Raw genomic sequence first — 15,300 nt, 5'->3', positions numbered from 1 at the left:
GATCGAACTCAGGCCGTGGGGAGAGTTTCAGCTGCAGAAACTGCTGCTTTACCGCTCTGCGCCACACGAGGCTCAGGGACAATACAGAGGAGCCCTTTTGTGGCTTGTACTGCTGAAACTAAATCATAAAGACTAAATTTTATGTCTTAAAGTCTCTATGGGTTTTAGTTAGCCTCAAGCTTGAAACAAGTTACATTTATTTATGAAGTTTCTTTTTAAGGATATATGATCCTTGACATTAGAGAAAGATCATTTCAGTAGTTCTAAGACAGAGCTTTTCACTCATCCTGGTTTAATGAATCATGATAAAAAATACTTTGTAACAAGAGCCTAGGTGAACTGCGAAAGATAAGATTTATACTGCACCACTATTTAGTACCAATAAAAGTGGAGACCCCTTGTGCAAGAAGTTCCTTTTCATCTTACCTCCAGAGCCTTCAGCCGTTCCAACAGTAATTTTGTCTTTTCTTTTTTCTCTTCAGTGCTGCTGTTTTCATTCCTTGAATCTTTATCTACTGCAATGCAAATGTCTTCCATGCCTGCTTTGCATCTTTTGCCTTCTTGCGTTAATGTTTCCTAAAATGATTAATATATCATTCATCAATAAATAGGTAAAAATCATTGGATTAAAATTTTCACACATACACATTATAGGCATGTGTTTAAACTCTGTGTAACATGTATATAGCATGTACTGGATAGTAATGCGATAACAATGATGATGAACTATATAAGGAATGAGATCCTGCCAGATACTCAAGTTATACCTGTAAGGAGGTAGGAATTAACAATATTCTGAATTCTCATTTAAAATTACAGAACTCCCTGTTGACTTCAGCTCGTTTCCCCCTCTATTTTAGCATACTGCTGAGTTAAAATCTGCCTGGGCCCACAAGGGCAATGATTGCTCCCTGCATCCGGCCCCCACAGGCCCAGGCAGTTGCTCCCAGTATATTTTTGCACCAAGGCAAGGGCGCAGATCAGGATGGAACTATTCCGCCCTAACCTGAGCCCTTTGTCCGTTTCCCCCATTGCATTAATGGTCGGTGCTCTAGTGGAGGGAGAAAGTACACAATTTCTCTTCTCCCCCCCCCCATGCCAATGGGGGCCTTAATGGCTCTATTACAACCTTGGATTAAGAGGTCCTTTAAGGCCCCGATTGGTGCGGGGGTGGGGAAGGAAAAACATGGCTCACTTTTGGGAGTCCCCAGAAAGCACACCTTGCCTCCCCAACCCCTCTGCCAATCATGGCCTTAAAGGTCTTCTTAAAACCTCTAGCCCCTATTTTAGCATAAGGTCACAATTACACATTTCAACCATCATGTGACTGTCTCTAAAACAGTGTCCCTATTTCTAATCCTCCTGTCTTTAGGGGGCATTGACAGTACCACAAAACACAGGGCTTCCTCCCTTTCCCAAGTGAGACATAACTGGACCACCTGACAAGCAAAAGGTAGCAGCCAAGAGCGGAGATCCCAGTCTTTCTGACTCCAGCCTTATTAAGTGGGAAACATTTAATTTCAGAAAAACTGTTTGAGCCTTTAAAAAATAGCCCTGCTCTTGCAAATTCTCAGGTAAATGCAGTTCAATATCTGTATATTGCAAGTTGGAAGGAGATGTCGCAAGAGGAGAGTAACTTATGACTGTCCTGTAATTCAAGATGAATACAATGTTCCTCATTCTGCCTGAGAGGATGGTTTGCAAACAACTCAGCAGTGTGATCCAGTGATGATATATTCTTGATTCAGGTTGGCGAGCTGCAGTAACTTACAGCTGTCCTGTGAACACTGCAAGTCAAAGATGGGGCTAAGGCTGGTTTGGATTCATAGCAAAAATACCCTATATCCCTCAGGTTGCAGCATAAGTTATACTTAAATTTCCCCTTCAAACTTCGTCCCAGGCCAAATAAAGGACTCAATTGCATGCAAAAGCCTTATTCTCTATTGACGTGTCTGCAGACAAGCTGCACTTTTAAATGTTTGATCCGTGTCCCCAGTTAAAATGTGCACAGAAAGTAAGATCTAGTAAGAGCACAATTTCCTGGCTTTGTTGCTATCTTCTGTTTCTTGCTCAATCACAGATACTCTGTGCAGATTTCTAAGGACAGCTCTTACTTATCCGATAATAATCACTTAGGAAATCTCCTGGGAAGCTTGTCCTGCAACTGTGGTAACACCTCCAAGAAGGTTATATTCCAAGCACCCACAGGTATCACTTCTCAAATACAGAATATTCACTGATCTCAAGAAAACTTGTACAACCTCTGCAAATGGTAACATGACAAGTGGTATATAAATACTGAAAAACAAACAGAGAGTCATATATGGGGGAAAGCATGCAATATCATGTGGGACCCAAGGCTGGTACAACTGCAGCATTACTACTTAAAATAATGTATTTAGAAGGTGTCTATGTCATTTTGTATTACAGCATTTCTGTTATCATCTGATACAGATGCCTCCTGTCCTTAGCCTATAATGCACTGTTTTCCTCCATTGCTCACAGTAGGAATTTTAATCATTCTTATTCCAAAAATGTTTGCATACATTTTGAGCAACAACTTTGTTTGCTTCAACTGATACCAGCTCTGGATTCAAATGCTGTGGGGGAAATCAATATTCAAAATTCTCAGGACCACAGGCAGCCAACTACATATATTCTTTTTGTTTTACTTGAACAGTCCCATTGCAAAACTCCTTTTTAAGCTTAAGGAGTGATGGTTCAGCACAGAGGGGCTCCTGAAATGCAAAGTGATACAAAGACCTCTTGAACACATAACATGTCAAATGCTATATTATAAACAGATCTTCCATACATACGAAGAAAAGTATTTTTCTTGAGGCAATGAAAATGCTCCAAAGCACTTCCTACATTTCTCTTTAATCATCAAACTTCTTGCTCTTATATTTCCCATAATTTTCTCCATCTGTTGTCTTATTATTCCTTTTCTCTATGATTCCTCTTCTTCCCCTCAACTCCCTTAGTTGTTCCTCTGTATTGTTTAAGGCCAGGGTGTGGGTGTGGGGTGGAGCAGAACTTCTTTCAGCCTGAGGGCTGAGGGCCACATTCCAGTAGTGGGTGGGTGGAAGGCAAAAGGTGGCAGGGCCCAAATACCAGAAATAACATCATATTGTAGGTTAAAGTATTTGCTAAGCTTTAGGGAAGGCATTTCAACCTTTTAGATTGGGGGAAAAGCTGAACAAAAGCCAGGAAACCACCAAAAGATAGCTGGTCAGGGAAAGTGGGGGTAGAGCATGGTTATCTGGGAATTCCAAAGGGCCAGATTGGGACCTGTGTAGCTGGATTTGGGGCCTGGGTGTCAGGATCAGGCCTGTTTTCCCTAGTGTGGGGAAAAGAATTTGGGGGGCTGAATTGTGCTCAGAATCTGAAGAAAAAGAAGTATATCAGCCAAGACAAGAAGCAGAGGAGGAGATTCTCCAAAACACCTCAGGAGTCAAGGATGAATCTTCCCAGGAGCTTATCGTACTAGAGGCTGAAGGCTCAGAGGCCATTCCCCTACCCCATCCCTGGGAACTCGGCCTCTGTCGTAGGGGGAGGGAATATTGGAGTTGACAGATCCCAGAGTCCGCCACAGGATCAAGCAGGCAGAACTGTGAGCAGGTGGGAGGCTTCTCTGGTCTAAGACCTGGATTACACAGAACAAGATGGTAGAATAGACTGCATCACTTCAGGCCTCTGTTAAGAAAATTCGCTCCAAGTTGAAAACATGGCACTACCATCTCAACATCCTGCCCCATGGGTAGATCCAGCCTAACTGAAAGTTCCAGGGATAACGACATACTTTCTTAACTTATATTACCTTCATGCTTTGACTCTAATAATAATTATCCATGCTATATTTCAGACTGCATTTTGAAATACCAAATCTCCAGTAGGAATGCCTGGTAATGCAGCACAGAGAAATTGGTTAAGAAAAATGAGCCAGAAGTCCTACTAGACATTCAGTATGAATTGTATGGTTTTCTGAATTGGAATGAATATATTAATTTTTCTCTGATAATGTTTTGATTACCTTACAGTAAACATAAACTTATTTCACCTACATGTTCAAAAAATATCAAACAACAGTTCACAGCAAGTGCCACTCAAGCACGGACCATACTTTTCAGATGCAAAATGAAAGCCAAAGGAATACATCTTAGTGATAGGAAAAAGTTCTTACCTACTATATAAAGACATTTTAAACAGAGTTAATTTGCTTTTCAAATGACAGCACATACCATCACCCCAGAATTTTGCCATGGAGCTGAGATAAAAAGGGACTTATTTTCAAAGTGCACTGCAGATAGCTATGTCTTATGGTTTTATAGGAAAGCAATTCTCAGACCAATAAATAAATAAATAAATACATCTTTTAGGATTTTCTAACATCTAGTCCAAGTTAGCAGAGTTGAAAATTCACATTGTATGTCAACTAAAATAAGAAATACATTGAGGGCACAGATGGCACAAAAGTAATACTAGAAACAGTTGATGCTGAATGCTTTTGTCCTGTAATAGGTAGGAACTGAATAGGATAGAGTGAAATATCAAATCAAATATCCTTTAGAACAAAGAAAAGGAAAAGACAATAGGTAAGCTACTATGGATAGGTAAACCATTCCCATTCTTCCAGTCAATGGAAGTTCATAGAATCATAGAATAGCAGAGTTGGAAGGGGCTACAAGGCCATCTAGTCCAACCCCCTGCTCAATGCAGGAATCCACCCTAAAGCATCCCTGACAGATGGTTGTCCAGCTGCCTCTTGAATGCCTCTAGTGTGGGAGAGCCCACAACCTCCCTAGGTAGCTGATTCCACCGACACACTGCTCTAACAGTCAGAAAGTTTTTCCTGATGTCCAGCCGGAATCTGGCTTCCTTTAACTTGAGCCCGTTATTCCGTGTGTGTATGCACTCACACTTTTTGAGACCCCACATTACTATAAGATGGATCAGTGACCTCATAAGGATATCCAAATTTCAAATTAAAGCTGCAGTCCTACTGAATTATTAGATTTAATTCTGAGAAAACATGCATAAGATCAAGCTGAAGGAGTATTTGCTAACTGATAATGGGTTTAAAAACATAAATATTATGTGTGACCTAATGACCAGATTTTCCTGCACCCAGAGGATCAGGATTACTACTGGGTTCAGTTCTCACCCCAGTCCGCTCCCACCCAGCCCACACACACTTGTACACAACTGGTCTCTCCAAAACAATCCTAGTTAATAGCACTAGGGCCACTATGTCATAGAAAGTAGCGTGCACTGTTGCTTCCCCTGCTTCCTGGCTCAGCAGACTACAGACAAATCATACTGATGCACTAAAGACTATAACACATATTATAGTTCTGTACCCTAGACTTGAGATTTGACTTATGGCACATGCTAAAATGTTGGCTTCCATTGAATTATTCTGATTATTGGGAATCAAACAGGACACACTTTTGAGTCAAACTTTCATCTTAAACACAGCCAGTTTCTTAGACATTTAATGTCACACTATTCAAGAAGATATACTTGAAAATGCCACTAAATCTTGGCCATCTTAAAAAAAATTATCTTCAAAATCTTTGTCCAGTTACATTTATCTCAGTCACTACCATACATCTGTGCCTAATACTTTATGTTGTTTTAAAACTTCATAAAATTCTTACATTAAACTGATGAACTGCCATATCGCTCTCAAAATCTGTGAAACTACAGATTATTTTAAATCATATTAAAACTACAAATATTAGTAGGTTCTGTAGAGTGACTATGTCAGGGCCAGATTAAAATTTTGCCAAAATCTTGACTGAGAAACATTTGTGAACTCCACAGAACATTCTTCCTTCTACCCAAAATAAATGCAATTATTTTTAATTTTATGTGTGGTCAGAAATATACACAGTTCCTTTAATGCAAACCATTCTGATCTACCAGAACTCTGAAGAAAAGAAATTACTTTCATTAAGGAACACTAACCGTATTTAAGAGGAGAAGATCACACTTCCACTGCAATGGAGGATATAATTCTATGAGAACCCTAATTGCGTGGATGTTCAAGTAGTCATTGATGTTATTATGATTTTTGAAGTATCCTTCAGTGATAGTATGATCAAAGATAAGGAAAGAGATAAGAACTTTTGAAAGAAACTAACTCACAAGTGGGAGGTTTATATATATATATATATATTACTGCAACATATTCCTAACAGAAAACTCTGCAATACATATCCTGCACATCTATTTTCTACTCTGCACAGATTTGCACATTTTAAAAGCTTGCCCTTCTTTATTAACTTGTAACACTTCATTATTCAGTAGCAGATGGTTGTAATTTGTATCATCACTTTTCTGTCACGGTGGAGCTGATATCTAAAGTTGAAAATATTTTCCGGTGGGGTGGGGGATTGGAAATAAATGAAGACATTTGATTTTAAAGGCAACTTAACCATCTTGCATCTAAAGAGCTGAAAGGGATAAGAAACGGGTTTCTTCTCTTCTCATGGGTGCTGCTAATTATAAGACTTGGCCACTACTTTGTCTAAGTCCCATAGTCATAGCCTTATTAGCTCCTCTGCATCACCACACCTTTACTGCAGCCTAGCTTGCAGTATCATAAGGAACTTCAGCAGCTGCCTTCTACTGAGTCAATCCATTGGTTCATCTAGGCAGTGGCTATACTGATAGGTAGCAGCTCTACAGGGTTTCAGACAAGAGATTGTATTTGCCAGGTAGGAACATTTTCATGGAAAGCATGAAAGCACTGTATGACTAACCTATGGCTCTTTCCCAGTGTTACCATGCCTCCTGAGCCTGGATTGAGATGGACTTTTAGCAGCAACTGATAAGTAGGCCTGAATACCGACCTCTCATAAACCAGCTGGTTCCCAATCAGCACTGGCTGCCAGAAAATGTTCAGAGGATTGCAGATGTAAAGGACTAGATCATGACATAATGTCATCAGGAATGGCTCTGCCACAGACAATACTAGTGGTAGGTTGGGCTTTATCTTGAAAAGGCTAGAAACGGAAGCGGGGAAGCCGAGGGCGAAAGAGCAATAGAGGAGCAAATAAGAATTGAAGTCTGAGAACGATGTGTACAAAAAAATGTAGAATACTATAGCCAGGATGGAGAAGATGGCAATGAGAAACTGTATAAGGAGGATTCAAAAAAGTATTAAACTGATGGGAACACAATGGAATGGTGAACAATATGCCAGACAAAGGAAGGCTAAAAAGAGGCAAAATAAGAGACTCCGAGAGAAGTATTAATGCTGAATAACTTGACAAAAGAGTCACTGGGAATTGACTTCAATCCACAAGCCCCCACCCCACCAGCCAGCAATCCTTTTGAAAAACTGTCTGCTCTTATCTCATAAAAAGTTATGAGGCAAGATGCAGTGTAGGGTGCAGGAATAATGTTAAAACCACATATTCAGAATTGTATTTTGGAGGGGGAGGGATGGAACAATGGAGTAGGGAAACTGAAGTGCTAAATCTGAAACCATAGCAAGTTATATTAAATTGCTTTGTAGCAAAGAAAACTAGCAGAGTGTCAAGTGTTTACCCCTGTGTGAAATGTATACAATTTGGGTTTCTATGCAGTTCTTTCCTATATCTAGCTTTATAACTCACAGGATATAATCCACAATTTATTTGGAGGATATATGAAGAATACGTGAAGGAGGCTGTCAATATGTCTATGGTCAACATGCAACTTCAGTATGGGGAATTTTCATGTTGACCTAATGGAAGAAAAAGTCCATGCTACACACACAAATGGATTCGACAGCTTGCTGCTCATCTTTATGTCTTCCTTTATTCCCAGAGTCATCAGTTTTGTTCACAAAGTCTCATTGTCTTTAACCATGGTGTAGATGAGATTGTTATGGTCTGATATAGAATGTTCAAGTTCAGGCAGTCTTAAAATGTTCCCCCTGAAATTTAGCATATACCTGTAATCTCCTTTCTTAACCTATTCCAACTCAAGGACACCTAAAGTGCAAAAATGTATTTTATAAATTCAAATCCAGGCTATACATTGAAACCTCTGGTGAATTTCAGGCCTGCCTTTAGTTCAGTTCAATGCTGAATGTATTATGATGAGGTTTCTATAACCTCAAAGTTTTTATTTTCTACTTCGATATAAAACAACAACTTTTTTTCCTTACTAATGGAAAACCTTTCAGCCTACCAGGACTATCAAGTTACTTTACAGTACTAGCTAACTATGAAGAAAAACCTAACGTTTATTGTATAAAATTTTACTTATCTTTTTTGAAACTCACACGTGGAGACTTTTTTTTTTATTATTGTTACGATTCCCTTTGCATTCTGATGGCAATAGAGCAGAACGGATTATACCTCTGCTTTAGAAAGCCTATCAACAGATGCAAGAATAATGTTTTCTTGTACAGCTAACAGTTTTTGCTCAATGCAAGCTAGCCAAAATTTGAAGCAAAAGAAAAAGATTCAGATAAATCAGGGGTTTTAGAGAAACAGCCTAAATTGTTCACAGTTTAACATTACTGCTGTCAAACAAGAACATATAAAAACTCTCTTTTTCATCTCTGCATTTGACTTACAAAGTGTACACAGAGTGAGCAGTAAAATCTCCTAGATTAAACATCTGTGATGGATAAGAGAACAAAGTGTTTTCTTTATGTCTCTAATATGAACCTACAACCACTGGCATATCAATCTAAATCTACTTCACATTAGTCTTCACTCAAAACACTTCTAAATATTGCAGGGTATCATCCTTATTGAACAGCTCTGCAGAGCTACATTAATAAATTTTCTGACAATGCTTTTATTGCCTCTTCCATCTATCAAAAACATTTATTTCTGTTGAAGAACGGTCAGTCCTAAGACGTATTTTGAGTAAAAGGAAGCTACAGAGAAAAGTGAAATATTGAAAAACATTGAATACTAATGTTAATTAATTGTGTTAAGCAGGGAGATGTTCTAATTAATGTTGACAGTGAAAACATATTCTTTCTAGATCACCTTCCAAAAGTAGTCTGCAATGACAATTTACATGATCAAAGGCCAATAAGAACTTTCTGCTTCCTGATACAATCGTGTGTGTGTGTGTGTGTAGAGAGATAATTATCCACATCTGTTAAAGTGCCATCATGCCTTTTTAATAAATAAAGAACTATTAGGACAACATGATAAGCAGAAACAAAGCAAGCGCACGCACGCACGCACACACACTCAATATATATATATATATATATATATATATATATATATATATATCCCCTCAGTGAGGGCCCAGCATCATATATGAAACCTTCAAGAGTAGCAATGATGATCGTCTGATCCATCCACCAGTGAATGGTGCTGAACAGGGGACCTCTTTGCAATGGAATCAAAGCATTATGCAGCCATAGAACAGTTTTGGAATTACAGAAATATTCCCAAGAAGTATGGTGTAGTAGTTAAGAGTGTTGGGCTGGGACTTGGGAGATCCTGTTTCTAGAACCGACTCAGCCATGGAGGCTCACTGGGTGACTTTGGGCCAGTCACAGATTCTCAGCCCAACCTACCTCAAAGGGTTGTTGTTGAGAGGATGAAAAGGAGAGAAGGGGGATTATGTACGCTGCCTTGGGTTAGAAGTTGTACTGACTTCCTTCCATGAAACACCTGGCTGTTTAACTGTAAAGTCCACTATCTTGTTCCTTACTTGTCTATGCAATAACTGTAAAGCCTGTTGCATGCCTCTATTAAGTTTACGTCCATCTTATTCTTCCGCCTGCCTGTCCACAACAGTATCAGAAACCACTTTCATTTTTATCTGCATCCTATCCACACAAGTAGTTAGGGATGTTGGATAAATCTGCAATGGAATCAAATAAATACCAGCTGAAAATGTGAATTTCCCCCATAGGCTATACCATGAACATGTGAATGGGGAACAAAAGGCTCCTGACAATTCACGAAATGCAGAATGAACGGAGTTTACAAAATCCATACATCCTTACAAGTAATGGTATTCTGTCTTAGAACCCTAGTTCAGTCATTAAACACTTTAAAATAGCTGACACAGATGTTGAGTGGCTTCTACCAGGCTAGTTCCCCCAGTCTGTACTCCTCTCTCCTAGCACACAACTTAAAACCAATCTCATGCTAGCCATTTCTACATTCAGGGCAAGCTTCCAATTCTATGTGCCACTCCCTAATCCATCTCCCCTCTCCCAAAATGACTAAGGGCCTTGCTAGACCTACCAGATAATCTGGCTGGGAGTCGGGGCGACAGCGCACTACAGCTAAACGTAACATGTGATGGGGTAAGGGAAAGCCCCGTTGCATCTGCCATTTTTTTTAATCTTAAAGGGCCATGTGTGCAGGAGCGCACCGTCGGAAAAGGTAGGGTTTAAAAAATAAATAAATATAGGGTCCCCCGCTCCCCCTGCCCCTGATTTCCCCCCCCCACAATGCCTGATGCCCCCCTGCCCGCTCGCCTGTCCTCCCCCGTCCGCCATGCCTTGTCCCCGTTCTTCTCCCCCCATCCCCAATGCCCTGTCCCCGTTCTTCTTTGCCCCCTCTCTCTCCCCCCCATGATTCCCCCTCCCTGGCCCGATGGGCACAGTGCTCCTATGAGCGCTGTGCCCAGTCCGTGGCTTCTCTTGGCTACTTGTGAGTAAGCGAGCAGCCGGGAAAAGCCACGGACCCTGCTAGACTTTCCGCAGCCCCAGTCTCAGACCGGGGCTGCGGAAAAGCCGGGCCATAAGCAAGTCCGCTTATCCCGGGTTAAGGAAGGCGTTAGCCCAGCCTGACCCCGGAATCCCCTGTGCTTCATCAGGATGCACAGGAGGGAGACCGGGCCTCACACCGTGCTAACGCCTCGTCTAACAATGGCCTGAGTCTTTGAGTTAAGATTAGTAAAATCTGACAATAAACATAATTATCCCTCCCTCATAATACTAGAACCCGAGGTCATCCCATGAAGCTGATTGTTGGGAGATTCAGGACAGATAAAAGTACTTATTCACACAGTACATTTAACTATGTACTATGCAATTCACTGCCACAAGATATAGTGACAACCACCAATATGGATGGCTGTAAAAAGGGGTTGGATAAATTCCTGGAGGAGACGGCTATCAATGACTACTATTGCTGATTGCTATGTGCTACCTCCAGTATCAGAGGCAGTAAGCCTGTGTGACTCAGTTGTTGGGGAATATGGGTGGGAGGGTGCTATTGCACCTGTATCCTACTTGAGGGCTCCAGGTTGACAGCTGGTTGGCTACTGTGTGAACAGAGTACTGGACTAGATGGACCCTTGGTCTGATCCAGCATGGGTCTTCATATGTTCTTATAGCTTCATAATTATTTATTTCATTTCATTTCTATACCACCCAACAGCTGAAGCTTTCTGGGCAGTTCACAAAAGTTAAAATCACAAGGTACTGCATAAAATATAGAAGATGGAAACTTAAAACCACAATATGAAAGTACAACTAGAATAGAACTGAGCAGCAATGCAAAGATTTAAAATACAGATTTAAAATAGCTGAGCTAAAAGACTAGGATGCTAAATTGCTAAAATACTGGGAAAATAAAATGGTCTTCCCCTGCCACTGAAAAGAGAACAATGTCGATTCTAGCGAACCGCTCTACGGAGCTCATTCCTTCTATCCATCTTCATTTTGAAAACAACTATAATTACTAAGCTTTGAAGAAAGCATACAGCCCCCCAGTGTGGTCCCCACCCGCTGAAATTCATAGGCAGCCCCACATCTTTTCCACAACTGGAGCTGCTTTGAAGTGCCAATAGGGTAAAAAATAGTTTGCAAATGAACTAGGAAACCGCAAGGCAGGGGAGAGTGTAGTTCTGTGACTAACAGTACTGACATCCAACCAGGTAGGTGGAGTTCCAATGAGTCTCTGAAGCCAGAATCAAACTGTCCAAACACTTTTCTCTCAGCCTGCTGGCACAGGGACAGCTGGGCACTAATTTCCTGCTAATGGTGATGCCTCCTTACAACTTATAGTAAGCATCATGAGCTTCAGACAGCCAGGGAGTGTGTTGGAGGTGGGTGTGAAGACGTTGGATTTTCACTCTGACCGGGTTTGCACACAATGAACAACCCACCATTTATTATGCATGGCTTGTTCAGGAGCATGTGGAAGCTTCTGCTAATCTAATCAACCCAGTTTTGAATGAAAGATCAGTCACCGTTATCCTAGAGAGTCTGTGGCATAAATGAGCGTTGCAGCACTTGGCACTTAAAACCTAATTCCATTTTAATTCATCAATTAATCTACTCTAGGCATATTGGGCTTCCATTTAGGGTTTTCTTGATTAACAGTAACTAATGATGCCAACCCTCAATGTACCCTTAGGCCAGGTGCATTTGGGGCTGGCATCATTAGTTACTGTGAATCAGGAAAACCCTAAATAGAAGTTTGATATGTCTCGAGAAGAGTAGATAAAATATGTATAGCTATCTAAGCCTGATGTCAAGATGGAGCGTGTTTAGACTGTGAGCAGTTTAAGAAGCTACAATGCTGTGGGGAAAGGAGGAAGTGCACATGTCTTCAAGATGCTTTTCCAGTTCATCCAAAGCAGAACCTTCACATTTCCCATAGGCAGATAACAGCAAGATGTTTCCACATGACTATGAACCTATGACCCACTCACTGGGTGGGATACAATTGTTCTATGACAGGTAAGAGGTAGACAAGTGGAGACAAGGCATGCAGAACAATTGTACCATCTTCTTCCCCAGCAGCCCCAACTCTGCAGCATCTTCATGACCAAAGTCACTTCTAGACAAGCATTCTGCTTCTCTCAGCATGTGACAACAATGGGCAGTATCCGACGCTGACAGTTTTCCAGCACCAATCACACTGTACTAGTGGGAACAACCCACTAGCACAATGGGAAGCTAACACTTCATAGCACAACTGTAGAAGTTAGCAGAAATTACTGCTTCCAGAATGGAACAAATCAGCAGAACTCTCTTCTCTTAACTTTGCTATCAGGTTTTCCACTCCCTCAAGCAAGCACACATTCTGGCAAACTGACCCAGGACACCCAAAGCCGTGAGACTTCTTTATTGCAGGAAATCTCATGGCAAAAGCTTAATTGCTACACACTTCAGAAATCATATAGCTGATGATCAGCAGCTAGAGGCTCCAAGAAATTCCAGAACAGTCAAAAGCTGAACACTACTATCGTGTCAAAATCCCCATCAATGTGGTTTTTTCATTGCCATCTCCACAGTTCTGAACACAAGGAAAGGTCAATCCATACTTGGGTTCCAAACCCAGACAAGGGAAAGGAATAATTTCTGACATGATCCTTCAGGCAATCAAAGGAGCAAATTCTTGAAAGGCCTAACAAACCACTCAAAGAGAGCTAGTCCCAGCTCAGATCATACATTTGTTACGCCAGGCTACATGGTCAAGGCCTAAACATGATTCAGGGAAGGGTAAACCCACAGATGAAAGGAGTTCCATACCACTGCTTTTGCATAGGCAACTCCTCACTGCATAAGTTCAGGCAGAGGAAAGTCCAAGAGTCGTAGATCAAACCCAGTCTGTCGGGTTTGATCTACACACACAATCCACAGCAAGCAAGAGTTCAAATCTATGGAAAGCCTCACAGTACTTTTCATGGCAAGTCCTTAGCAAAGCAAAGTTCCAATTAGGAAAATCCATGTGCCTTTGCTTAAAAAGGGAGGCATAGGCCTCTTCTGGACCACTTGACAGGCAGAAGTTTTTGGCCTTTCAGCAATGCCCCTATCCAAACAGGGCGGCACATGTCAGCCCACTAGAATGACACTTCAATCTGAGCAACCCTTCTGCAACCTCCCTTTCTCTATTGAGTTTTCAGAGAGAGCTCCTTCTTTCCAAAGTTGAAACTCCCCCTGGCTCTGCTCTGAGAACACAGAGAGAAATAAGCTCACACAGATTATGACATTCCAGAGGCCAAATAGGCCCAACCTCTTCCAGACTCTTTCTAATTAAATCTTGGCTAATAAATTCAAGGCCCCGCAGCAGTGCCAAAACTATCCCTGACATTTGCTTCCTTTCCCCATTCCAGAAGCAGGAGTTTGGATTAGTTTCCCAATGCTCTAGTGGTCATTCCCGCTAGCATAGCAGCAGCATTGGATAGTGCTGAAAGTTTGCAGAATAGATTACCCTGTCAATCTGTTGTTCAAGACTATCCAGTTTCTCACCTTTCCTTCCCAAGGGTCTATGTGAACCTTATCTCAGCTCCAGTATTCCCTGGACATCGTAGCATCATGTGTCCACAGACCACTGCCTTCTCTACTTGTCCTTTTAGATTACTGCTTCTCAACCAACCCAACTAACCCACCAGGACTGGTAAAATTTCAAATGACAATCTCTGAACAATGCGGTCTTATATATAGCTATTCTACTTTTCTCCCTCACTTCCCATTTATACACATTTTTTTGTATATTTACATACAAAGAAAGAACTATTATTTTATCTTCCACCCAACATTCAAAGCAATTGATCCTGAGGCTTAAAACTAGCTATAAATATGAGTCAGAGTGCCAAATAAACAGTTTTTGTTTCCATGTGTTTTTCCTTTGAATATGCATATTTATTTAATTCAAAACTGAAAGCAAGCTCATTTACTCATCTAAGTTCTCATTTTCACTTGAAGCTGTTTCATTTTTAATCAGAAAATTTTGCATACCACATCAAGACTTTGTGAAAAGAGCCACTTTTCAAGTTCATAATGGAACATCAAAGCCCCTATTAGGGAATATATTTTCACAGACACTAACCAAAGTACCTTTTTTCTACTCTGAGAGGTGTGAAATAGTATTGTCTTCATTATACAGATAGGGACATGTGCTACAAAAATAGAAATTATGTGGCTTGCCTCAATTCACAGGGGAGTTATGCTCTGGAACAAGGAATTGTTTCCACCAGGAAGACTTTCCAAATGAAGGTGAATACTATATACAATCGTAAGCAGCAGGCAATTTGGCAGCCCCACATTCAGTTGCTCCTTCTTCTTTAGCTTTGGCCTGAGAACACCGCACACAAACACAAACACACACACATCTCCAGCCTTCAATAAACCGACCGTCCAAAAGGTCAAAGGCAAAAAAGTATTTCATTTTGCAGAGCGAGAATGCTCAAGGAGGGTAATTGCATTGCAGCAGCTCAGTCCCTTTCCCTTCCCTTTTCATTGTGGATTGGTGGTCTGATTGGTGGTCTGGGTTGGGCCTGTGTACACATTTTCAAACTCTCTCTGGTGCTGGTCAGCTTTGTATTTTATTTTATGAAAAGCGAATTCTTGCAGACCAACCT

General features: G+C 40.9%; 1 protein-coding gene across 3 annotated transcripts in view; it reads right to left on the bottom strand.

Annotated features, from left to right (window-relative positions):
• NCKAP5 (NCK associated protein 5) overlaps window positions 1-15,300 on the bottom strand; it is a 640,533-nt gene that overhangs the window by 218,214 nt on the left and 407,019 nt on the right. For all 3 annotated transcript variants that reach the window (XM_063116607.1, XM_063116609.1, XM_063116608.1), the window contains one exon: window positions 427-576. In XM_063116607.1, coding sequence (XP_062972677.1) covers window positions 427-576 — 150 coding nt within the window. The remainder of the gene's footprint in view (window positions 1-426; window positions 577-15,300) is intronic.

Source organism: Elgaria multicarinata, chromosome 2, assembly GCF_023053635.1.
Source record: "Elgaria multicarinata webbii isolate HBS135686 ecotype San Diego chromosome 2, rElgMul1.1.pri, whole genome shotgun sequence".
In the NCBI taxonomy this organism is placed as follows: Eukaryota; Metazoa; Chordata; class Lepidosauria; order Squamata; family Anguidae; genus Elgaria; species Elgaria multicarinata.
The sequence above is the reverse complement of the archived record's forward strand: the minus strand, read 5'-3'. Positions and strand labels throughout refer to the sequence as shown.